Here is a 26,554-nt window from a genome sequence, read left to right on the forward strand (position 1 = left end):
TTTTTTTTAACTTTTTTTTACCTTGCGACATGGACATCATTACACCATCTTCAAGGGTAGCAGAAGTATGTTCGTCAAGAGATACAAACGTGCACTTTATAATAGTATGTGTATCTTGTGTTCAAGGTTTATTACAATAGTAGTTCTGGTACAGTTCAGTGCAGCATCTTAAAAAGAAAAGAAAAAAAAGCATGTTATATGCCACTGACATGAACTATCGGATGCTGTACCCAAAATGCTATACTCCCAAGGCCATAAGTACATGTATACATGTATTGAAGATTCCTTTCTCGCCATGCATACCAGCCCAGATCCGCCCAAACGTGCATATGCCGCCGCAAACTTGCCAACCCTTATGAAACCTCAAGTGTAGCCATTTACATTTTCTTGCAATTTTCAGCCTTTAATGGTGTATTAGTGTAGCATTGTGGAAAATGTATTAGCACATCCACATGAAGGTTATCTCGCCGAAGAATATATGCATTTTTATCGTTTATTTAGAAAAAAGAAGCATAATGGCCAATAAAGAGCATCTGCAGTGCCACTTTTAAAGCTGAGGTCTATTTATGACTATCCGGGGCTACGAGTTTGAAAAGATAAGGTGAAAATCATGTACAAAATTCTGTACAGCAAACGCTACCCGAAACCCCATCTATACGGCGTGTATGACCTTGAGAGCTTCAGTCAACGCTTGAATTTTGCAGTGGTAACATCCGGTTTCCTCTCTCAGAACTGGGCATACTTGTCAAGTCAAGTCAAGTCAAGTCAAGTCAAGTCAAGTTTTATTATTCCAATAAAACCCCGTGAGGGTACATGGAAAATTAAAAAACACAGTAAAAACACATTTCATTCAACACCAAATAAAAGGAACTAAAACAAAAAGAAATCAGACTATGTACAGAAAAGGGAATTGAGGGGTGAGGGAGAGCAAAAACAATACAAGAAACAATTCAACAATAATAATAATAAATAGTAATAATAATAATAATAATAATAATAATAATAATAATAATAATAATAATTGTCAGTAAGTACTGGTGTCACATGACTGATGTGAACCAGTTGATTGGCTAATGGCGATGCGCTAAAACTGTTAGCGCACTCTTGGAGTGCGCTAACTTTTCCACAGAGCGTATTCTTACGCCCTTTACCTAAGCAAGACTGTGCTCTCATCCTCAGAATTAATTACTGACATGTAGCTTATATTTTCCACAATACCAAATGACCATAAATTCCCTGCTTCTCAATTAAAGCAGAAGTGGTTTTTTTCTGACAGATTGCATGTGCCTGTGCCACAGTGCGGCTGCCACTGATCTAAAAATACAAGCCGCTGTGTTTCATCTAATTCTCGCCGACTTGCATAGATTCTTCACATCGTGTTAGTGGCATGTAGCTTATCATCCACATTGCCAAATGATGAGTTAATATAAAATTCCCACCCGCTAGCAGAAAACACAAGTGTTATTCCGATAACGTACCAGCTAGACCAGTTTGGAAGACTGACTCGATCGACTCTGTCATACGTAGCCGCACTGACTACACTGAAATACGACTGCATCAGTTCAGTAAATGAATGGTTTCCGAATTATTATTTCAAGGCAAGAACAATCGTAATCGAAAACGTGTAGGGTTCAGAACGTTCTTACCATTATAAGATTTATTACCAGCGTGCCTCGTGCGTGCAGACTCAGTCAGTGCAGACTGCATGCAGTGGTTTGATTGCCCTAGCAGACGACATAAACCCCGCTCAGCAAATTAACATGTTGGGCAAATGTGAACGAAAAAACGATGGGGATATAATACGTGTAGGGTTCAGAGCATTCTTACCGTTCATATTTAGTATCAGACTCCCCGATGAGTGAAGATAAAACACGAGAAATATGCCACATTTGTTTTGAAAATGTGCGAACCGTCGAGTCCCGCGGCTTCGAGTCAATTCAAGGGGAGTCACTCCGCACAGTCAATCCGTCGAAGCTCGACTGGAGGTTTCGAATCGCAAATAATGAAGAGCACAGCCCTTTCTTCGAGTTCAAATGAGGTCTCTCTGAAAGATCATCACTGTTCAGATTAACGCTACACTGGAATTTACCAACAGAAATTAAAATGCGTGTGACGAAAGCACGACACACTTGAGACACCCCACACAAAAGTAGATCTTTACTGTACACGACCTGAACACACAGTTATGCCTATTCAAATGCGCGTTGCAAAATGTGCGCTTGGAATCTTCTTTTTTCTATGGCGGTACTGACAATATCGTTATTGAAACAATCCCAGTGCACTAAGGGATTTATAGAGCAAATCTCGAAAATAATTATTGAACTCAGCGCTATGCGCTTCGTTCAATAATGAATTTTCTCGATTTGCTCTATAAATCCCTTAGTGCACTGGGATGTCTCAATAACTTAAATAATAATAATAATAATAATAATAATAATAAAACACTACAAGTGCAAAGTGATTACATACATTTCTTTACTATGGGAAATGGGGGGAAGGGGGAGGGGGGGTGGAGGGTGAGTTAACATCAGGACAAAAATACTATTACAAACAACACAAAACAGATAACGGAGTATAAAGCTAAAAGAGAATTAAATTTTACTCGCTTCTCAAACAGTCCATGACAAGTGTCATGAACTTTGCGAGTTTTAGCAATAAACTCTTTTTTGTAGTGGAAAAAAGCTCTTTGAATTTAACTGAATTGGGGCGGGCATAATAATAGCACCGTAACAACTGTTTTCTATAATTGGTAAAAAAAGGACATACAAAAATATAATGGAACTCGTCCCCAAGGTCACCTGATGAACATTTGTGACAGATTCTGTCTTGTCTGGGAACACCAAGAGTCCTACCTTTTTGTATAGGCAATTTATGATTCAGTGTTCTAAATTTTAAAACAGCGTTTGCTAAATTAACCGGCAGGATAGACAAGTACTTTTCAAACTCAAAATTCTCTTTATACATTCTATAATTATAATAAAACTCATTGTTATTTATTTCTGAATGCCAGGTTTGGACAAATTGGTCTTGTAGCCTATTTTTCATCAGTGCTTTGAAAGTATTAAAATAACCACCATCCGTTACATTATCGCTAGTTTGATTGTGCCAAAAATCACTAAAGCCTAACTCATTTAGAACACCATGGACAGAAAGCAGAAATTTTGACTTGTATACACCAGATTCATACATTTTAAACAAAAAACGATATGTCACACAAGAAAGTTTGTCAGAATCATTAGAAAATGCAAGTTTGTACCAAAAATTCAACATACGACATTTCGCTTGAATACTTACAGGGAACTGACCTAATTCACCCAAAACCATGTTTGTTGGTGTTGATTTGCCAACTTTCAAAATCATCTTAAAAAATCGTATCTGTAATTTGTTAGCTAAATCAGACATGTAAGGGCACCATACTTCAGAACCGTAAAGTAAAATAGGGACCACAGTTTTTTCAAAGAGGTCAATTTGGACATCAAGAGGCAAAAACAGTTTTCTAGTTTTACGTAATAAAGCAAACATGGCCTTGGAGGCACGGTCATACAAATTCTTCTGTGCAACAGTAAATTTACCATTGTAGCTAAATTTAATACCCAGGTATTGAAAATCATACACAATATCAAGTTTCCGACCATTGAATGTAAATGTCGGAACTTTTCTTACTTTCCCTCTTGAGAAAATCATTACTTTTGTTTTAGTTACATTCAATTTCAAAAACCAATCTTTACAATATCTGTCCATAATATCTAGAGCGATCTGCAAGGATTCTGGCGATTCAGCAAAAATAACCGTATCGTCAGCATACAACAAAATGAACAACCCATACAAAACGTTAATATCACTATTGTCACAGTTTACATTTTCGGATTCACGTCCTAAGGTATTTAGAGCTGACTCCCGATCAAAATAATTCTTCAGATCGTTTAAATATACGGAAAAAAGCAGGGGAGACAAGTTCTCACCTTGTCTCACACCGGCAGAACAAGAAAAAAAGTCAGACAACTTAGTGTTCCACTGTACACAGGACTTAGCTTTAGAGTACATATCTTGAACAATCGTCAACATCTTACCACGCACACCACAATTTAACAATTTCTGCCACAAAAAGGAGCGGTTAACAAGGTCAAAAGCCTTTTCATAGTCAACAAAAACACAGTACAATCTCTTCTTTTTAGACAGGAAAAAGTCTATTATAGCAATAAGGATCGAGCAGAAAAAATAAACGACTTGGCAGGGATTCCAACTCAAGGCCTCGGGTCCTCGAAATGTTGGGGCCGATGTCTTAACCGCTAGGCCACTCCACCAGTGTTGTCAAAGATGGAAAAAATAATACTTTTATATCATTCTACGCTTAAACTACCATTCATGCGTTGCAAAAACGTAAAATATGCCCTTCAAATTTGCCTTTATTTGCAAACGTAACATGTTTCACGGAATCGCAGTACATGTTTACACCGTCATGCTACACGACATTCGCGCCTTGCAAATAGCTGCGATATCTCTATTTATAACATGCAAGAAAAATGACAAGAAGAGTATTTGAATCTCTCCAAGGCTCTGTGAAGTTGAAAACAGACATTAAAGAAATAGTTATACATGTATTCACTTCTGAAAAGTGGGCGGATAGATATATAAATCATACTGCTTCAAGAATAACATAACATGAATTCATATCAATGTTTTTCCTTCTTTTTCTCAATTGGCGCTGTAGCCTAGTGGTTAGGACATCAGACACGAGGTCGAGAGTTCGAATCTTCGCCGGGGCGTTTATTTTTTCCCCTTGATCTCTCTTGAAGATAAAATATGATCAGTCTTGAGAGAGCAAACCGGATGTTATCCCTGCAAAATTCAAGCGTTGACTGAAGCTCTCAAGGTCAAACACGCCGTATAGGTGGGGTTTCGGGTAGTGTTTGCTGTACAGAATTCTGTACATGATTTTCATCCTTGTCTTTTTAACCTCGTAGCTCCGGAAAGTCATAAATAGACCACAGCTTTAAGTGTGGACAATGATTTAGGACACAAATTCTGACCGCTACACAGAGTGAGAGTCAGAAATGAGTACCAGAACTCACAAGAAAGAACAAACTGTTGCATGCATGTAACTATTTGTTTAAGCGGAGCAATTTTATGCTTGGCGTAACAGCGTAGCAATTTGTCTTAAAACGTAGCATGCAACGACGAAAGTGTAACAGTTGCCAGCTGTTGATGCGAAATGTGCGTCCTTCCACTGGGACATGTGCCAACAGTCAACAGCCTTATTGTGTCCTGTGGAGGTTGGATTTTTCGGGTCTCAATTCATTTCATCAACAGACAGATTGCGTACAATTGGCACGGATATTGTAATTACTCTTTTTAATCTTTTTTTTTTTTAATCTGACACAACCACCCCGCCGTAAAGATCCAAGGGAGCAGTTGAGCACAGCTGATAGTGATACTTTCTGTGATCATTGATTTTACACTGATGAGCACTTTACACTTATGATCATCACAGACAGAACAAAGTGAACGCGCCGGCGAAGCCAATGTTCCAAACGGGCCACTCAACGGAGACTGCTAATTGCGACAAAAAACACTCAACACGCCACCTGCTGGAACACTAACAGAACATGTCATCACCTACATCATTAGGTTACACTGGGCTATGCATAAGAGTTAGATACGTGATGAACGTAATAAAGTCTATCCCTACAGATATGTTAAAACAGCCACACTGAACATAGAGTAATACTGCGCCTGGTGGACTGTACAGACGGATGTTAAAACAGCCACACTCAACATAGAGTGATACTGCGCCTGGTGGACTGTACAGACGGATGTTAAAACAGCCACACTCAACATAGAGTGATACTGCGCCTGGTGGACTGTACAGACGGATGCGCTCGCGTAAATGATTATGTGCATCTCTCCACAACACAATCCCCCCTCTCTCTCTCTCTCTCTCTCTCTCTCTCTCTCTCTCTCTCTCTCTCTCTCTCTCTCTCTCTGTCCACAACACAACACAACCCCCTCCCCCCCCCTTCTCTCTCTCTCTCGCTCACACACACACACCAAACACACACACACACTGACATACACCTTTTGACATTCTTACTCCAAGGCATTTTATAAAGCGATTGTCACGTTGCAGCACTGATGCGCCAAGAACCTATGGTACTCTCTCTTTCTCTCTCTGTCTCTCTCTCTCACACACACACACAGTGTTCATGCCACTCATGCTCTCTCTCTCTCTCTCTCTCTCTCTCTCTCTCTCTCTCTCTCTCTCTCTCTCTCTCTCTCTCTCTCTCTCTCTCTCTACACACCGGCATACTATCTCTCCAACACCTCCACCCCCCGGCCAACCCAGCACACATCCACTTACACTAAAAAATACAAGTATTACCTGTAGCCTTCGCTAGAATCCATGCCAGTCGACAAGCGGCGACTCGAACCCAGCCACTCGAGAAACTGTACCACACTGCCTCCAAAACACACACACACACACACACACACAAACACCTTGTCGTCGGTCGTCTAGCCCTGAATGACCGATCTACTTCGTAAACCACTCGTGACCTAAACAGCCACCACACCACACCTCGCGTATAAATTTCAGTCTAGGCAACCCTGCGCTGCAAAAAAGTTGACACAAGTTTACACGCAGGTCATCGACGGAGCATAACGCGGAAATGCCTTTCTCTCCCCCCCCCCCCCCCCCCCTCCCCTTCCGCCTACTCCACCCCCTCAACATCTTCAGTAACTCCCCAAGCCCGTCACCTCCCCGTCCTCAGTGACAATCTATGCCAACCCCCCTCCACCAACCTCGCCCCAACCCCCCTGCTCGTTACACATCAGCTTTTGTTCTGCATGACTCCACCCGTGTTTCCTTCTCTCTCTCTTGATACTCCTTGTTTCCTTTGCCTGATCGCTTGATTCTTTCTGATCCTTCCACACTCCTCTACAGACAGACAGTAACAGACAGACAGACACACACAGTAACAGACAGACAGACGGACACATAGACACACATACACAAACACACACACACACACACACACACACACACATTTCTGCACTGGTATGGCAAACGTTTTACACCCATCCTTCAACTCGCCACACCCCCCTCCATGCCACCCCCAATATTTTTTTTTCTCTCTCTCTCTCTCTCTCTCTCTCTCTCTCTCTCTCTCTCTCTCTCTCTCTCTCTCTCTCTCTCTCTCTCTCTCTCTCTCTCCTCTCTCTCAATCACTCTCATATCTCATTATTTCATCGTTTTGAACCTGAACATCAGATGTTGTGTGCCAACATTTTCCTTTCCAAATATGCTGCGCCTTGAAAGGATTTTCTTTTTATCCCAAATAAAAGAAGGCGCGGGTATTATGGCTAGCACACACAATCCGTCCCTCGGTTTACGCCCTTCCGTTTGAACCAAAAGATCTCGTGTTTCTATGCGTATACTTATCTTCTTTTCGAGATAACTAGTTTTTCTCTAAGAATATTCTTTTTCTTTTCAATTCTTAATGCCTGTCAGTGTCAACAGACAACCGCACTTTCAGTGTCGCCGTTAAGGTTTTGTGCTTGTTGATATAGCGTCGTTTTGAGGCTCTCTTGCGTACTTCAATGTTCTCAGTTACAGCAAATCATCTTCATCTTCAGGGAAAAAACAACAGGGACCCTCTTACCAGATAGACAGACAGACGGACAAACAGACAGACAGAGAGAGAGACAGTCGGACAAACAGAAAGACAGACAGATGGACAAACAGACAGATGAACGCTAGTCTGACCTCTGCAAGCCACGTTCGACGGTTCTACTCAACAACAAAAACCAACGTGTAAACCTGTTCTATTGTGTTCGACTTTATACCCATATTACAAGACAAGGAACACACACACACACACACACACACACACACACACATACACACACACACACACATACATAGACGCGCATGCGCGAACACACACACACACACACACTCACGCGCGAACACACACACACACACACACACACACACACACTAACATACACACACACGCTAAAACACACACACATACACACTAACACACACACACACATACACACACTAACACACACACACACTAACACACACACACATACACACTAACACACACACACACACACACACTAACACACACACACTAACACACACACACTAACACACACACATACACACACACACATACACACTAACACACTAACACACACACACACACACACACACACACACACACACACACACACACTACTACTACTACTACAGTTCGCTTTGTAAGACTTGTATCATACATTCAAAGTACGTGTACGTGATTTATCAATGAATGAAGAACAATGCACCTACTCTGGCACCGTGTACAGTTTTCTCACCTAACAACAAGACAAAACGCCCAGACACACACACAGACACACACACAGACACACCCAAATATACAGACACAGGCGCGCACAAACACAGACACAGACATATACACAGAACAGATGCATAGACACATACACTGTCAGCTTTATACGAGTTATAGAACTTATCGACAACGTGTGTCATCATGAAACATATTTTACTGTAATGACTGACACACTTTACTGCTAAAACGCCATTGAAACATGGCGGTCGAATGACAGCTGAAAACACCCCCTGTGCTGTTCAGATTATAGGCTTCACTCTAAACTTAAGTGTTCCACTTTTGAACACTCTCTCTGTAACCAGTTTTGAAGACAGTGGGATATAGTCGAAGCAAAAGGTAGCATATGGTAAACACTAGTGTTCATTTGAAATCTAGTGTTAACCATGTGCTACCTTTTCATAGTATGTAGAGGTTACATGCCGAGTCTCAGTGATTATTAAAAATAATGGTCGAAGTTAGCGGATCATGAAAAATGCGAGCTTTAGCGAGCTTTTTCATGACCGCGAACTGAGACCATTATTTTTTTATAATCACTGAGACGAGGTGTGTAACCTCTTTATTCCTCCTTTCTTCAGTTATTCAAAGAAAAGAGGAGTTTTTTTGCGAAAGTTTGATCGAATCCTATTCACTCAACCAGTCAACCTGCGCAGGCGATTGATTAATGCGCGGTTGTATAGTTCCGTGCAAATCATTCCATTCTGTTAACACTTTTTGTCAGTTTTCCTATTTTGGACTAAAATCAAGTACACAGATATGCTGTTATTCTGCTGTGGCGGCAAAGGCAGATATTGTGTGTTCTGTATATGTTTTGGTATCGCTTAGGATAATGTTCTTTCGTCAAATGGGACTAGCAGACGAACTTTTGCACCCGTGTTCCAACGTTAAAAACTGTATGAAGTTCAGTTTTCTGGGGAAAATAATGTATGAAACCGCTTTATGTTGTTTAAATTAATGAGATGTGTGCCATTTTGTTGCGTGTGATCTGTTTATTAAATGAAATATTGTTGAAAACTGACCGTCGGATTGCAGTCTGTTGTCGAAGAAACTGAGTGAAAAGAAGGGGAACTACTCTTGTCGCTAGTATGAGTTACTTGCCTTGCGGGAAATTGCTTGTGATGAACGTTTGAGCACGGCAGATCTAGATTCAGAAAACAACCGAACTCATGGATTTTATATGGAGATTCATGTGTTCAGGCCTGTAGTTGTTAATTTAAATGCGGTATGTTTGTATTGTTTGCTCCAGAGATGTATACTTCGTACATTAGAGCGTTCGGAACTTTTCAGTCGCAAAAAGTAGTACCGAAGCAGAACAACTTCTCAACCCATTGCACTATCGAGGATTCAGGCTGTTGCTGGGTCGTTATTTGTTTGGTTGCTGGGTCATTATCGAAAAATAACTACCCCTACAAGTTTACAGAGGTAAAGAAGCAGAGGGGGGGAATAAAGCTTGTTACTATGGTTACAGAACGGGTGTTCAAAAGTGGGACACTTCGATTAAGAGTGTTGAACAACGAGTTACGAGCGGACACTATATAGGACAAAAGGACCGAATAACGTCACACACACTTCGCGTTTTGAGTTACATTGTCATCAAAGCAACCAAGGTATCTTGACTCTTTGATCGAGTCACAATTTCTGATGTACAGAGAAAATAATATGTGCTGAAGTGGTGATTATTTTTATATGCTTTATTGGTTTAATATGCCGTGTCATCTCTCTGTCTCTGTGTCTCTCTCTGACACACACACACACACACACACACACACACACACACACACACACACACACACACATTTCCTCAACTCCAACCTCTCTCTCTCACATACATATACACACACACGCACGCACACACACACACATATGCTTGTTTCTTAGCTGCTTTATCACCTTTCACCACCCCCCCCCACATCCCCCCCCACCCCCACCACCACGAACCCTCCAGCCCACTCTTCCGTCGGAAATCTCTCCAAGTAAAATGTTCATTCAAAATGAACAGCGTCGATGCAATGTCCACCAAAGATTTATTTTGGGAAGTGGTAAAAGGTTAGGGTCAAAAGTCAATGAATTGCATGTTGTGCTGGATATATAAATTGTTTATTTCAGTCAATGCTTGCTATGAATTGATCAAACAGCCACAAGAAAAAACAAGTCGCGTAAGGCGAAATTACTACATTTAGTCAAGCTGTGGAACTCACAGAATGAAACTGAACGTAGTCCGCCGCTAGTGCAAAAGGCAGTGAAAGTGACGAGCCTGTTTGGCGCGGTAACGGTTGCGCTGTGCTTCATAGCACGCTTTACTGTACCTCTCTTCGTTTTAACTTTCTGAGCGTGTTTTTAATCCAAACATATCATATCTATATGTTTTTGGAATCAGGAACCGACAAGGAATAAGATGAAATAGTTTTTAAAACGATTTCGGAAATTTAATTTTGATCATAATTTTTATATTTTTAATTTTCAGAGCTTGTTTTTAATCCAAATATAACATATTTATATGTTTTTGGAATCAGAAAAGGATGAAGAATAAGATGAACGTAAATTTGGATCGTTTTATAATTTATTTATTTTTTTACAATTTTCAGATTTTTAATGACCAAAGTCATAAATTAATTTTTAAGCCACCAAACTGAAATGCAATACGGAAGTCCGGCCTTTGTCGAAGATTGCTTGGCCAAAATTTCAATCAATTTGATTGAAAAATGAGGGTGTGACAGTGCAGCCTCAACTTGTACAAAAAAGCCGGATATGACGTCATAAAAGACGTTTATAAAAAAAAAACCAAAAAAAACCGTCCTGGAATATCATTCCCAGGAAGTCTCATGTCAAATTTCATAAAGATCGGTCCAGTAGTTTAGTCTGAATCGTTCTACACACACACACACAGACAGACACACACACACACACACACACACACACACACACACACACACACACACACACACACACACACACACACGCACATACACCAAGACCCTCGTCTCGATTCCCCCCTCTATGTTAAGACATTTAGTAAAAACTTTTTAATTAAAAAATAGAGCTTGTTTGAAACAGGTAGAAAGGAAGAGTTGATATTGCAATATCTGTACGTGGCAATGTGGTGAAAAAGAGTGCTAAAAGTAGTAAGTCGGCCTCAGATCCATTTCAAATATTTATTGCAGAAAAACAAAATACAAATTAAAAACAAAACCACAGAACCATTACCAGGTGTCATAGGAATGTTTGAAAACAATAGTTTTAATTTTACACTGTAAATACAGGAATCAGAATTAAACACCTCAAATTGGCACATGCATAATGAATCACCTGGAATTGCAACAGGGAGATACTGAAGTAATTGGAAACAAACACTTGAAATTTACAGAGAAACAATTGAAAATATATTACTGACATGAGCGTACAATATTTTAATGCAAGTGCATCTTTAGCACGAAGCATCCGCAGGAGGATGCACTAACAATTACATAGTGCCACAAAATGTGTACGGACATTTCACAACCGTGCATTATTAGCACAGAACACATACATGGGGGCGCACAAAACATTATTGTACCATGATGATGATCGGGATTGTTGAAGATCTTTTCTTGTGCAAGGCGCCCCTGTATGACCGCAACTGATCCAACCGGCCGCATCTGAACAAACGACGTCGAAACGGCGCGAAACACGTCCTCTCGGTTGGTCTCGGATTGACTCGGCTCCTCTCGGTCTTTTTTGTGTGTGTCTTTTTTTCTTTTCCTTATGGTCGGAGTGGTATATTTATGTACATCTTAGATTAAAAAAACCACCCGAAAGCTGTGTTTAATCGTTTCGCGTAAATTGTACATTTTTTTTCAGCTTTGAAATTGTTTTGGCTTGGAGAGTCAGCGCGCTTTGGCTTGGAGACTAATTCTCCACAGGCACGTTCTTCCCAACCACAGATACCAGCGTCGTCCGCGACGCTGGAATAAGCATCTGTTACAAATGCTGCAACATTTTTATCGATGCTTTGAAAGCGTCCGCGACAACGTGTCACAACATTGGACAGGTAAAGATCGTGATGCGTATCTTGGGGGGGGACACACATGTAGGCGTTAAAACCCACTGGCCATGTATTGTATCCCCCCCCCCCCCCCCCCCCCCGTTGCTGGTCAGTTTGGGAGTTATACGACTGGTAGATAGATCCCCATATATTTCAGAGTCAACTTCAGGGCGATACTGACGGTAGCCTAGAATTAAAGGTACCTTAATTCCGACCTGTGTAAGCGTTCTTGGACAACTTCAGAGATCTGAACAGGTTGTCACAGGGTAAAAGAGCATTCTTCGTTTGCATCTAAACTCTACACTCTTGAGTTTTTTTCCTCTCACAAAGTAGGATTTTTTTCTGAATTATTTTTGTAATGAACACTTATTTCAATCTGTCAAAGTAATTCAAAGGGAAATTCGAACTATGCGCAGGAAGAGCACTAGCTGTGGAATTGTGAGTATGTTTCAAAGTGGGGAAAATGCTCTTATTTCATGTCAGGTACTGTACAGATCTGTGGGTGTTTTGTAAAAACGAGAGAGTAGGGGAAGAGAGAGAGAGAGAGAGAGAGAGAGAGAGAGAGAGAGAGAGAGAGAGAGAGAGAGAGAGAGAGAGAGAGAGAGAGAGAGAGAGAGAGAGAGAGAGCACCCATGCAAGGGATCGACCAAAAGTAGTCACAATAGAAAGGTGAATTTCATACTAGAAAAAAATTCGCCTGGGATTATTTGGAGTGGTCGTTGTGGGAAGGCAGTCGCTTTCGAGAGGTGACCGCCAAGGCAGATTGTGATGGACAAGACGTTCCTCGAGGGAAGGAGTGTGCCTTTAAACTTAAAGTCTCATTACACAAGGAGTTCATAGGTGTTTGTCTTGCCCCCGTAAGTAGGCCTAAGTCAGGTAAGACACGAACGCCATTCAACATATTGACATCTTTCGTGTCGTCGCTAAAACACTTTCCAAGTAGACATTGTATAGTCGAACCTGCCCTAGCGACCCTCTCTTGATAACGACCACCTGACTGTCCTTTATGATCACCCATAGGAACCCCCACGAGTTGTTCCCTATAAAATGCACCTTTCCACAACCAACGACCTGTCTATCAAGACCATTGTGGGGTGTTCGTTACAGACAGGTTCGGCTGTAATTCATTCTTCAAGTATCCTTTCGTACAAGTTATTAACAGCTATTGTGTTTTTAGCGTAGCAATAGGGCCCGATATTTAGACGAGACAAGTATAATGCCGACGAGTCGAAGACGAGTCGCATAATAGGCTACTTGTTCGAGTCTAAATATCGGACCCTATTGCTACGATGAAAACACAATAGCGTTTATACAGCTATTCTGACATTAAATTCTGTGTTAAAATCATGTTTTTGTCAGCAACAAATACCAGAATGGTCCATGTCGTTGATTGCAGACGACGGTTCCCTTTCCGCATGAAGCCACGGAAATAACCGAACATTGAAAAACCCACGGACATGTTGTCGTTAGTTTCATGGCTGACGAACAGATGTTACTTACGTTCACTAGCAGCTATCGAAGCACGTTCAGCAAACCAAATTATAAGACATACACGTAAGATATCAGGTGCTGTTCTGTCATCTGCTCTTCATACTTCATTATTTTGCACGTAAGGAAAACCCTAAATATTACATAAACGAAAAGTAACAGCTGTTTCGAAGTTCGTCAGCCATGAAACTAATGGCAACAAAGAAGGGAAGTAAGCCTTGAAGGGTTTACGGGAGTTGTCTGCCCCATTATCGAAAGCTACTTCCGGATATAACCATCAGAAAACAATAAATTGTGCGTTCTCACGATCATTGAGGTCTGCACTCTGTTAAAAACTTTGTTATTATCATTCTCTTCAAGACTCTCTGTCTAATAAGTCGAGCTAAAATGGGCTACGTTCAGCCTGTGTACATTTATTTCTGTGATGTGACTATTGGATGACGTCATCGAACCTTCGTTGCCTAAGCTAACTTTGAATGCAAGCTCGCGCCATCTTCTTAGCGTAGGTTCCTAAATGATATGCTTTTGGATATTGGCAAAAATGGCCGACTTCCGTAGCATTATGTTTTGATGATCGGAAAAGGGATGTGTGAGACCATCCAATCACAGCCTCCGAATTCCCCCACGTGTCCATCAGAATAGCTATATATATACCCATACCCATAACCATTACGACAATGTATACATGTACCTACATACCCCATACTTCCAATAGTTTCAACATTTTGACATGTTCATGTTTTTCAACAGTTAACGAGGAGATGTGTACTGTGCATAATTCAAATTTCAACCCGTCTTAGGTTACTCTCTTTTGCCCCCCCCCCCCCTCCCTCTATTCTCCTTTTTTTCTATCCAATGCACCTCCTCCTCTCCCCCCCCCTCCTTCCCAATGTATTCGTTATTACTCCAGGGACTACAACAGGATGCAGACACACAAACAGATAATATCTGCAAGACTGGGGTACAAACAATCTCAAATTATTCCGGCTTCAACTTCTACCTATACGGATGTAAATACCTTTGACACATACCGTGACTAATTCCTGAAACGACCAAATTCCTGAAATGGACAAGGCTATACTTCATGGTTAAGCACGGTTAAAACTCGCAAACTCGTGAAATTGGTTCGGTGCGAAACCTGTATACAATGCTGATTTCATGATATTGGCATCGGCTTCGAGAAACCTGAAATTAGCACAATGCAAAATGCAGCTTGTCTACAATGCTGATTTCCTGGCATCGCCATCAGCTTTGAGAAAACTGTCAGCCAGTCACAGTGTCGTCCGTAAACTGTGTCCAAAAACATGTCTTGGATGCATTACTTCTCAGTCTGAAAGCTTCTTCTGCATTCAAAGAAATAGTTCTACTCCCAAACGCATGGACAACCATATTAAAATGTGACTACGCTGTCATTATTTTATTAATCTGTTCTTGAACATGTATATTCCCAAACCTTCGTGTAAAACGACCTTGAATGTGTGCGCCACAAATAGCAAAAACAATCTGAACCAGCGAGTTCACTCTTTTTACCGATTTCAAATCACAAAAGTAACGATAAATCGTCACAGTTTTCTCAGAGTGTCTCCGACACCATCCCTGTTATTTCACCTATGGTGTTTGGTGTCTAATGAACTCTACTCGCCAGCCAACATGTATACCTGATTCAGATTGTTCAGAGAGCAAGTATCAGAAAACAACACAGCTGGCGTGGGAACTTCAACCTAGATTTTCTCCCAGTCCAACAATAAAACACCTTGGTGAAATCAACCAAGGGTAACACGGAATTGGAAAGTGGGGTTTAAATTGCACGACTCAAAGAGTGTGATCTCAACCTGAGTACATGTACCAAGTTTTTAAAGCCACGGTTTGTCTCTCCTTCACAAAAGATAAATAGCCAGAGCTAAAGCGAGGTTACACTCTGCTTGAGTTCGTGTCCTCGCAGCATACTGTCAATTCTTTCATGTCATGTATTTTGAATAAAATGTCGTTTCAACCCACTCTGCTTGCTCTTTCTTGAAAACTATCGTGCACCTAAACTGAAACATGTTTGTTCACAAAAGTACATAAGTGTACAGTTTTTCTTGGCTGTTGGTAAGATCCGACATCCCTGCTAGCCTCTAGAACTTGCTGTTGGAGAACTCTGCTGGCTTTTAATAAATTCACTGACTCTTTGGGAGTCAACTCGGGTGCGTATCGCTAGCGCTACGTGTCATTTGTGCTACGTGTCATTTGTTCTACGTGTCATTTGTGCTACGTGCCGCTATGACTACGTTGATTAGTGCTACAAATAATTGTTGTACGAGTCACTATCATTTGTTCATTATCACTACGTGTCGATAGAACTACATCTTTTAGCGCAACGTGTCATTATCGCTACGTGTCAATACCACTACTTACTTAATGACGACTCTCTCTTTCTCACTTTTTCTTTCGCTCGTACCCGTTCTGGTTTGTGTGTGTGTGTGTGTGTTTGTGTGTCTGTGTGTATGTGTGTGTAATATATATATATATATATATGTGTGTGTGTGTGTGTGTGTGTGTGTGTGTGCCGTGTGTGTCTGTCTGTGTGTGCGTGTCTGTCTGTGTGTGTGTGTGTGTGTGGGGCTGTGTCTGTGGCTGTGTGAGTCTGTGTGTGTGTGTGTGTGTGTGTGTGTGTGTGTGTGTGTGTGTGTGTGCCTGTGTGTGTGACTCTCTCTATCTCTCTCTTTCTCACTCTCTCTCTCTCTCTCTCTCTCTCTCTCTCTCTCTATATATATATATATATATATATATATATACGACTAGTGTCTGTGTGTCTGTGTGTCTGTGCGCGATGCACGGCCAAAGTTCTCGATGGATCTGCTTCAAATTTGGTGGGCTTATTCAGAGAGACCCCGGACACAACCTCATCGATGAGATATTTCAACACGTGCTCTCAGCGCGCAGCGCTGAACCGATTTTGGTTCCACCTGAGCTACCCGGGCCCCCATACCGACACACCAAAGCCGCTAGACCACATCACAACGCCAAAGTTCTCAGTGGATCTTTTTCAAATTTGGACACCGTATTCAGCTACACCCCGGACACAACCTCATCGACTGAGATATTTCAACACGTGCTCTCAGCACGCAGCGCTGAACCGATTTTGGTTTTTCTGTTCATTTCACCATTCCCAGTAACTCTTCCTTATCTTCTCCAGTGTTTTGCGTTTATCTCCCTTCCTTCGTGTGGCTTGAATCCATATTCCAGTTACTGACTACGTTACTATTTTTAGAATGTCACTGCGCTGTACAGAACGCTTCCCTTGCACCCGTAAGTTGTTCTTACTGTCAAAGTGAAAAGGTCGAATCAATTTATAGCCACGCGAAAAATACACTGTCACCTATCTCTATATATTTATAGATATAGATATACATATATATATATACGGCTTCTCTGTGTGTGTGTGTGTGTGTTTGTGTGTGTGTGTGGGCAACACCTGTGGATGTGGTCTGGCGGCATTGGTGTGTGTCTATGTATGTTCAGGCCTTCCTTCCAGAAGCCATAACAGTTATTCTCAATCCCGTTTGAGTGGACTTCGGCTTCACATATATGCTTGTGGTGTTTCGGCACTCGGTTACATTTGGCGTCGTTGACAGCGATGGGACTCGACATGAGATATTTCAACACGTGCTCTCAGCGCGCAGCGCTGAACCGATTTGGGTTTTTCTCTTTATCTTCTCCAGTGTTTTCAGCGTTTATCTCCCTTCCTTCGTGTGGCGTCAATCCATATTCCCGTTACTACGTTACTATTTTTAGAATGTCACTGCGCTGTCCAGAACGCTTCCCTTGCACCCGGAAGTTGTTCTTACTGTCAAAGTGAAAAGGTCGAATCAATTTATAGCCACGCGAAAAATACACTGTCACCTATCTCTATATATTTATAGATATAGATATATACATATATACGGCTTCTGTGTGTGTGTGTGTGTTTGTGTGTGTGTGTGGGCAACACCTGTGGCTTGTAGAGTTCTGTTTGTGATGTGGTCTGGCGGCATTGGCGTGTGACTGAATAATCAGGCCTTCCTTCCAGAAGCCATAACAGTTATTCTCAATCCCGTTTGAGTGGACTTCGGCTTCAAATATGATTGTGGTGTTTCGGCACTCGGTTACATTTGACCACGCTGTCTGTCTCTGTCTCGCGATTCACCCCGGCGAAGCCTGGTATTCCTCTAGTATAATATATATAGATTATTATAAATATGTACCAATATATATACCCTTACCATCACAACCATTCCTTATAAAACCAGCAGAACGTTCTCTCTCTCTCTCTCTCTCTCTCTCTCTCTCTCTCTCTCTCTCTCTCTCTCTCTCTCTCTCTCTCTCTCTCTCTCTCTCTCTCTCTCTCTCTCTCTCTCTCTCTCTCTCTCTCTCTCTCTCTCTCACACACACACACACACACACACACACACACGCGCGCGCACAAAGACACACACACACGCTCGTGCAAAAAACATTTTAAAAAACAAGAAAGAAAGAAAAGTAAAGGTCTGGGTTCATTCTAATGTGTTTTGTGCAGACACATTTTAATGTCAGCTTGACTTTAAACTTGTATCTTCTGTTCTTAGATCCAAAGATTGCAAAAGCTAATAAAGGAGATACAGCTTCAAGACAAATTAACCAGAGCAAGATGCATACATCTTGACACTGTAAACAAAAATGTAAAGCAAATTACAGACGAGCCCCAGAAAACACACATTCTGACACAAAAACATAGACCAGCCCCAGAAAAGGCACACAGCACGACACAAAACGGTTCAAAGTCAATTTCAAAGTCAACTTCCATTCTCGTTCTTTTTTTCCATTGGCACATACTCGTTTGGTGTACTCAGCACACAAATTAGACAATACCGTCAATACGGCAATGTTCCGTCTTTTTAACTCCAGGCTAAACACACATGGCCCAAGAAAAGAAATGGGGGAAAATAGCCTCGCTGTTCGCATACATGCATGTACGGGGAATTGAGGTCATGCTTTTCAGACTTGTATTTTGAAGAAAAGCCGGACAGTTAGAGAGAGAGAGAGAGAGAGAGAGAGAGAGAGAGAGAGAGAGAGAGAGAGAGAGAGAGAGAGAGAGAGAGAGTGGTGTATGTGTAATTGCATGGGTGTTTGCGTGCGTGTGTGTGTGGGTGTGTGTATGTGCGTGTGTGTGTGTGTGTGTGTGTGTGTGTGTGTGTGTGTGTGTGTGTGTGTGTGTGCGTGTGTGTAGGTACATGCATGTTTGAGCAACAACAACAACAAATATTGAAACAAGCTCGATCCCGGCCATCTAGTTAACACTCCAACTTGTGAAAAATGAGGCAGCTACTCTGGGCGGTGAGGTCAGAGAGTACACCACTAACACTGAGTCTATACATCAGAAAACACAATAACATGTGCTACCAAACGTTCTGTTTGAAAGCTCCCCCCCCCCCCCCCCCCCCCCACCGCTTCTTCCTCATCGCATCCCTCACCTACATTCCACATGGCAGGGAGGTGGAGACATATTTCCAACAGTAAAATTACCTCCCTTTTTACGATTCTTCCCTTTCTCCAACATGATCTTCTCAGATTGTGTTTATGTGTGTTTGTGTGTGTGTGTGTGTGTGTGTTTGCATGCGTGTTTGTGTGTGTGTGTGTGTGTGTGTGTGTATGTGCGTGCGTGCGTGTGTGTGTGTGTGTTTAATGAGGTCTTGCATTTTGTCCAAGGCTGCAGAAGTAGAGGTCTTGCATTTAGTCCAAGGCTGCAGAAGTAGAGGTCTTGCATTTAGTCCAAGGCTGCAGAAGTAGAGGTCTTGCATTTTGTCCAAAGCTGCAGAAGTAGAGGTCTTGCATTTTGTCCAAGGCTGCAGAAGTAGAGGTCTTGCATTTTGTCCAAGGCTGCAGAAGTAGAGGTCTTGCATTTTGTCCAAGGCTGCAGAAGTAGAGGTCTTGCATTTTGTCCAAGGCTGCAGAAGTAGAGGTCTTGCAAGAAGGTTCCACTGTATTTGGGAAGGCTCAGACACTGATTGCATCAAGTGCTGACCTTATTTCTTAACCTGCTTCTGTTTTCCTTACTTCCTACCGGCATGTACTGTCTGGGTTCTAGTCTACCTCTCAATTCACAACATCTGGAAAACACACATTTCCCTGAGGCACACACATGCACACTTCTTCAGAAAAATATGACAAGGATAAAGTTTTGTGTGTTAAAGGGTAAGAGAGCCGAGAACGTACATTTGTTCTTCCCTTTGGCAATAAGAAAAGAGAGAGTGAGAGAGAACAAAAAGAACAAGGGTTGACCATAACGGGTCAATACGCCGCCTTGAGGTGAAACGGGGATGGGACATGGATACAGTCAAACAGTTGACCCGTGTCCGTCCCGGGCCGGATTCCAAACCGGCCGCAACCTGAAGTCACGCAAAACTGTTTCAAACCATATTCAGAGAGAGAGAGAGAGGGAGAGAGAGAGGGAGAGAGAGAGAGAGAGAGAGAGAGAGAGAGAGAGTTGTCACCGACAGAGAGGGGAAGCTAAGAGAACAGAGACAGACAGACAAGGAATAAGATGAAATTGTTTTTATATCGATTTCGGAAATTTAATTTTAATAATAATTTTTATCTTTTTTAATTTTAAGAGCTTGTTTTTAATCCGAATATAACATATTTATATACGTTTTTGGCCCTGAATCTCTACTATCTTCTAAAACGTTCCTAAGGAAGGGAGATAACTCAAATTAAAGTTATTTTTCAGCAAACTGAGTATGTTGATGGTAATACTTTTACACTGTCTGATTCTTATAGAATATAATTATAGAGTCGAAGTGAGAAACAAAATGCTTGTAATAACATAAGACCAAAACATTATTTGACAAATGAGTTCGTACCACGGAACCACACACACCAATAAAACAAACTCCACTGTTACCGCCCAACGAAGCATCCAAATATCGGAGCACGTAAAATGAAATTGAACAAAAGCATGGCGGCTGCCAAACCAAAACACTGATCTAAAAATATAGATCAGTGAACCAAAAAGGGGAAGGGAAGTAACCTGCGGGAATTCCTGCACACGTCAGTGGGTTTCGTCCCCTGGCTCGGTTTGTCCGTTAAAAGCTAATATCTTCCGTTTGACTACCGTTAGGAATGTAATTTTTTGCATACAAAAAACAAAGCCTATTCCCAACAATTTCACAAAATTTGAGCTTAATTGACCCAGAGATACAAGTCTTACCCGACAAACAGTGACCGACTGACCGCCCGCCGGCCTCAAACAAACAAACAAACAGACAGAGCAAATCCAGTAAGCCCCCCATTATTCTAATGGCAGCTTAAAGAGAGAGGAGCGGAGAGAGAGAAAGAGAGAGAGAGAGAGATAGAGGGAGGGAGAGATAGAAAGAGAGATAGATAGATAGAGGGAGAGAGGGGGTGGGGGCGGAGAGAGAGGGGGTGGGGGCGGAGAGAGAGGGGGTGGGGGCGAGAGAGAGAGAGAGAGAGAGAGAGAGAGAGAGAGAGAGAGAGAGAGAGAGAGAGAGAGAGAGGAAGAGAGGGGGGGGGGGGGGGGGGGGGGGGGGGCTACACTGTACATGTACCATATTTTTTGGCCCACAAGGTGTATCTATTTTACTTGAAATATGTCCGGAAATGATGATCAAATGTGTATATATACACAATGTATATGTATGAATATATACACTACAGTAAGTGTAGCAATGTGTGGGCGAGTGTACACTTTTCTCCTTTGTGTAGATTGCTTCTGATTATTGATCTAATTTTCATTGCATTTTCGCCAAGAAGTAACACTAACAGCTCATCTTACCATCTAACCCAGAAAAGAAAAGCATGAGATCAATACTATTTCTGTGTAATTTGATATCCCTGCACCTTGACAGGCTAATTTTCTCTTCAGGCAATATAGTGCAACAGGTGGCCTGACCATAAACACAAGCCACACGCACACACACACACACACAAACATATCCACTCACACCTTTTCTTCTGTGTGACCTTACTTGGCTTGTCAGCACAAAAACAGACATGTACACACTCACACACACCAAGCGCGCGCGCACACACACACACACACACACACACGCACACACACACAAACATATCTACTCACACCTTTTCTTCTGTGTGACCTCCTTATTTAGCTTGTCAGTACATAAACAGACATGTACACACACACACACACACACACACACACACACACACACACACACACACACAGACACACAAACACATCCACACATATGCACACACACACACACACACACACACACACACACACACACACACACACACACACAGAAAAACAGATAACAGGAAAAGGGTAGGAGTGAGCTGACACTGACAGTCACTCAATAACTGCACTGAAAAGAGTTGCAATAAATTGATAAATAATCACGCAACTAATTTAGACATTTCTCTTTCTAGCATAATAAATGCATGAATGAATACCATATTACACTGAAACTCTATAACAGCACACACAAAAACCCTGAAAATTGGACTTGCTTTGACAAATGAGATGTAATGTCATAATATAGAAGAAAAGATGCTGAACATCATGCAAAATAACAACTTTATTTGCTGAATCTTTTTCAGTTTTAAAATGTTGTGCATCTGAATGCAGAGAGAATCAGCCTTTGTTTGTAGAAATCTGTCAAAATAGTCGGACCTGACTGCACTGGAAACATTATTGTAAGAGTCCCAAATAAGCAAAAAATAGAGTACTTAACAGTATACAAAATAACACAAACTTAGCTAACATCACTGGGAAAAAAACAGTTACGCCTTTTGGGTTGGCTTTTTTTATTTGAAACCATATTTTCCTCTTTCAACCAATAGTGTACTGTGATGAAAATGACCAGAAAGTGCTATTTCTGCTCTGAAGGGATTTGAACCCATAAACTCCTACCACATCAAGGCTACTGCACTATAACCAGTAAACCACAATGACACTCTTTGACCTTGATCTCAATCATTCAGTGTTTTTCCTTAGCAAGAGTCTTTAGTCATTGACAATGACACATACGTTTTAGAATTGAGACATTGTTCTGACCCCTGGCCAGTCAACCGTGGGATAGTTTTGACATATAATCAGATGTCTTCTCACCATCAGTGTTCCTACCAAGCAGACAAAGCCAGGACATTGTGACATACATGTATTTATTGTATACATTGTATTTTCAATCGGGCAAGTCCAACTGCACTTTCGTCCTCTGAGGCTGGGAACAACAGTGATCACCTCTTCCTGCTCTCCACAGCCCCCCCCACCCCCCCCACACACAGTCTAAGAAACAAAGCAGGGTTTAGCCTGGAAGAAAAAGACAATGGGACATCTGTCCCCCTCAACCAAATCCTGATGGGACATAGTCGAAGGCAATAAGTGCAAAGCAGGCTAGGCGGTCCGAAAATGCTTTTGTCAAAAGATGCCAAATAGTTCTATTTGGTGCCATATTAGACGGGCGCAGTGGCCTAGTGGGAAGACGCCAGCCTCCCAAGCGGGAGGTCGTGGGTTCGAATCCCGGCCACTGCCGCCTGGTGGGTTAAGGGTGGAGATTTTTCCGATCTCGCCAGTCAACTTATGTGCAGACCTGCTAGTGCCTTATCCCCCTTTATGTGTATACGCAAGCACAAGACCAAGTGCGCACGGAAAAGATCCTGTAATCTATGTCAGAGTTCAGTGGGTTATAGAAACACAAAAATACCCAGCATGCTTCCTCCGAAAGCGGAGTATGGCTGCCTAAATGGCAGGGTAAAAACGGTCATACACGTACAAATCCACTCGTGCAAAAAACACGAGTGAACGCAGAACGCAGAAGAAGGTGCCATATATATGATAATATGCGAATGTGCCAGTGTATCAGGTTAGTTTGTGTGTGTGTGTGTGCGTTTTTGCTCAGGTTTTTCCGAACACTGTACTCCCGTGAAAAGTGTGCATGGGGTGGCGCAGTGGTACGTAATCTCAGTGCGCCCTTTGACGCACTGAAGGGAATTCCAATGGGACAATTTGAGATGTTATGCGCCAATGGCGCAAGGCGCACTAGTAAAAAAAAATTGTGAAACCCTGAACAAAGGGAAGTAAGCATCTTAAAAACACAAACTGAACAACTGAGTGACTCGGTAAGGCAGAATATATTGTTATAATATGTTACCAAATTATGTGATCCAAAGTGAGTGCATTTCCTGTAAGTGTTTTTCCTGGTCACAGGTAATACCTTGGGAGCATTTCCTGGTGGTTTTCTCAGATTTTGTTAAATTTAGGTCAGGTGACATTTGGTTTCCTTCTCAAAGATTTACGTGTACCTGCATACATGTATGTGTATATTATAACAATCTACATACGTTTACTCAAAAAAGGCTGGATTGAGCTAGCGTAAACTGAACCAGGGAAGTTAGAGAACAAAGGAAAACAAACCCTGCTGTCAAAAGGTAAAATGTTGAGGGGTATTAAGACAGGGAGACAGAAATTGCATTGCGGCATCTGAGCAGCTCTCGCAAGATATCCGCGATACATGCTCTGTTATGATTCGAAAGTCAAGAGAATTACGATCATCAGCCTTTGCAGCTCTCACGAAATAGCAGTACAACATGCTTAAAGCATAAAAAATGTTTATTGAATTAAAGGAAAATCACCATGCTAACAAAAAGTTTTGACAAACAAATGAAATTACAGTCACCTCCCTTGTATTACAACTTCTTTACTTGAAGCTTATGAATTTATCATTGCACCCACCCATACACAATGGCCTTGCTCCAGAATTTTCAAAAAACGGATTTTCCGTCTGCAGCCTCCTGAGAAAAACGGAAATTCCGTCCTAGACGGAAGAGTTGCACCCATGTGCAGCTTTGCTAAGTTTGCGAGAGCTTGGAATGCCAATAGGGTTTATCCCCGAGTACGCTAGTACTAGGGCTCAGCAGACTTTAATTGTGTGTCTGTCTGTCTTTCTCCACTTAACAGCTTATTGCTGGGAAACTACTGGGCGCAGTTCGTTCAAAAGTTGATACACTAACTTGATAATAGGTCCAATTGATCGTATTAAAACTTCATAATGTTACCTGGGACCTAAATGCGAAATAAACCACAAAAACGACTTGGCCGTAGGAGGAGTTCACACCGGCGGGGCAACACGCAGCCATTGACCTGATAGAACAGCCGAACGCGTCACACAAAAATACGTCATGACAAAGTTACACGCAAAGCGAAAGAGACTTTGACGTCATTTACTTTTGTTCGGAATTTTCCATCTGTTCCTAGCTTGTCAGTGAAGACCTGACGTGAGTAAGCTTACCCAAAACGTCTTTGTTCTCTATTCTCATTGCAGCTGTGAAATAATCAGTCTTGTGTCTCGGTCGTGTAGGTACAGAGTTTGCTTCTGCAATCATTGTGTTCGTGTTGATGACGGCTTCATAAGACAAAATAATAAGCGAATCTATCGCGAGGAAGACGTTTATGTACAAATCACCGAACCCAACCCATTTTTTGTGTGCATTTTTCTGAAGAATAAACTGCATGTGGTTAATTTCATCCGTTTAATGCTTGTCGAAACATATCTGATCACAGATGAGGTCGCAGTTTGTAGGTTGAATCTATGAATCGGCCAGAGATAGATCTGCATTTCTGGTCAGAAACCAACATTCACACCACAGACATTCCAAACATTTATATTTATTGAGCGAGCCAGTCTGAAGAGTACTCGGGTCCAGCGCGAGCGTTTTTTTATTTAACACGCATGAACTCACACATACACACACACACATACACACACACACAAAATTACCCCCTTACACGTGTACACACTGACACACACACAGCGACACACACACCAACAGCGAGTACGTGAGTAGTAGTGCTCAGTAGTAGTAGTACAGTGAACACACAATGTTCATGTACTGATGTAGGCAAGTTTATGCCTTGTTGTACGTTGTTTGAGCTCATGCTAATTGCTAGATCGAACTGATTTATTCGCAGAAAAGGTAGATCCTTGGAAGATTTTCGAAAATATTTCATAAACTGATAGAAATCGAATGTTCACAAGTTTGCAGTGCCCCACCCCTCTTGCCTTCTTCTTCCCTAGTTATCGATCCGCGTTGCTTGGAAGATGTTTCCACAGCAACAAGATCAATAGCTGAGAGAAGAAAGCATCCGAGCAAAAGATTATTTAAAGAACGTGACAATGAAACACGAACAACACGCGTTAAAAGAATAATTTTAGCCATACCTTGTGTTCCCACTTTCCTTTGGTAGACAGGAGAAAGTATTTCTGTGGTGGCAGGAAGTATTCTCAGAGTTGATTCCCTTGGTGGGATCTACCATGATTTGGAAGGGGGTAGAAGGATTTCTACAAAGCAACTGCTGGTTAATTCAACGATCAGTTTTCCCATTTGTAAAATATCTGATAGTTGAGAAGAAAACGTACAGTCATCACTAAACTCAGTTCTAAAAATGTCACTGTAAAATTGCTTTAAAAACGTGTTCAGTGATTCATTCCTGCTCTGAAATCCCATACATGGGGAATGGACTAAACCTCAAAGCTCCAAAATGGCACCGAAAGGGAAAAGCAAGAACGATGATCTCAAACAAGAAGAAATATTGCAAGCTGTTGTCATTGCGGACAGCTTCAATGTCCGTTTTGCACCAGCTACTGACAAAAAGCCACGGGTGAGT

At 41.7% G+C, this 26,554-nt stretch overlaps 2 protein-coding genes across 3 annotated transcripts in view; one reads left to right on the forward strand and one right to left on the reverse strand.

The window, feature by feature from the left end:
* Positions 1-26,181, reverse strand: part of LOC138968293 (UDP-glucose 6-dehydrogenase-like) — an 88,289-nt gene extending 62,108 nt beyond the window's left edge. Inside the window, exon 1 of one of the 2 annotated variants that reach the window (XM_070340853.1) lies at positions 26,109-26,181. Coding sequence is in view for 1 of the 2 variants with exons in the window: in XM_070340852.1 (XP_070196953.1) it covers positions 6,380-6,402 (23 nt within the window). In the remaining variant the exon portion in view is untranslated. Of the gene's footprint in view, positions 1-6,379; positions 6,603-26,108 lie in introns of those variants that run through there. The other variant, XM_070340852.1, reaches the window with a different exon arrangement.
* Positions 26,182-26,394: 213 nt separating this feature from the next.
* LOC138968292 (translation initiation factor eIF2B subunit epsilon-like) overlaps positions 26,395-26,554 on the forward strand; it is a 30,997-nt gene continuing 30,837 nt past the window's right edge. The window contains exon 1 of the mRNA XM_070340851.1: positions 26,395-26,548. Within this exon, the coding sequence (XP_070196952.1) occupies positions 26,429-26,548 (120 nt within the window). The 5' untranslated portion in view covers positions 26,395-26,428. The remainder of the gene's footprint in view (positions 26,549-26,554) is intronic.

This window comes from Littorina saxatilis, linkage group LG6 (assembly GCF_037325665.1).
Source record: "Littorina saxatilis isolate snail1 linkage group LG6, US_GU_Lsax_2.0, whole genome shotgun sequence".
Classification (NCBI taxonomy): Eukaryota; Metazoa; Mollusca; class Gastropoda; order Littorinimorpha; family Littorinidae; genus Littorina; species Littorina saxatilis.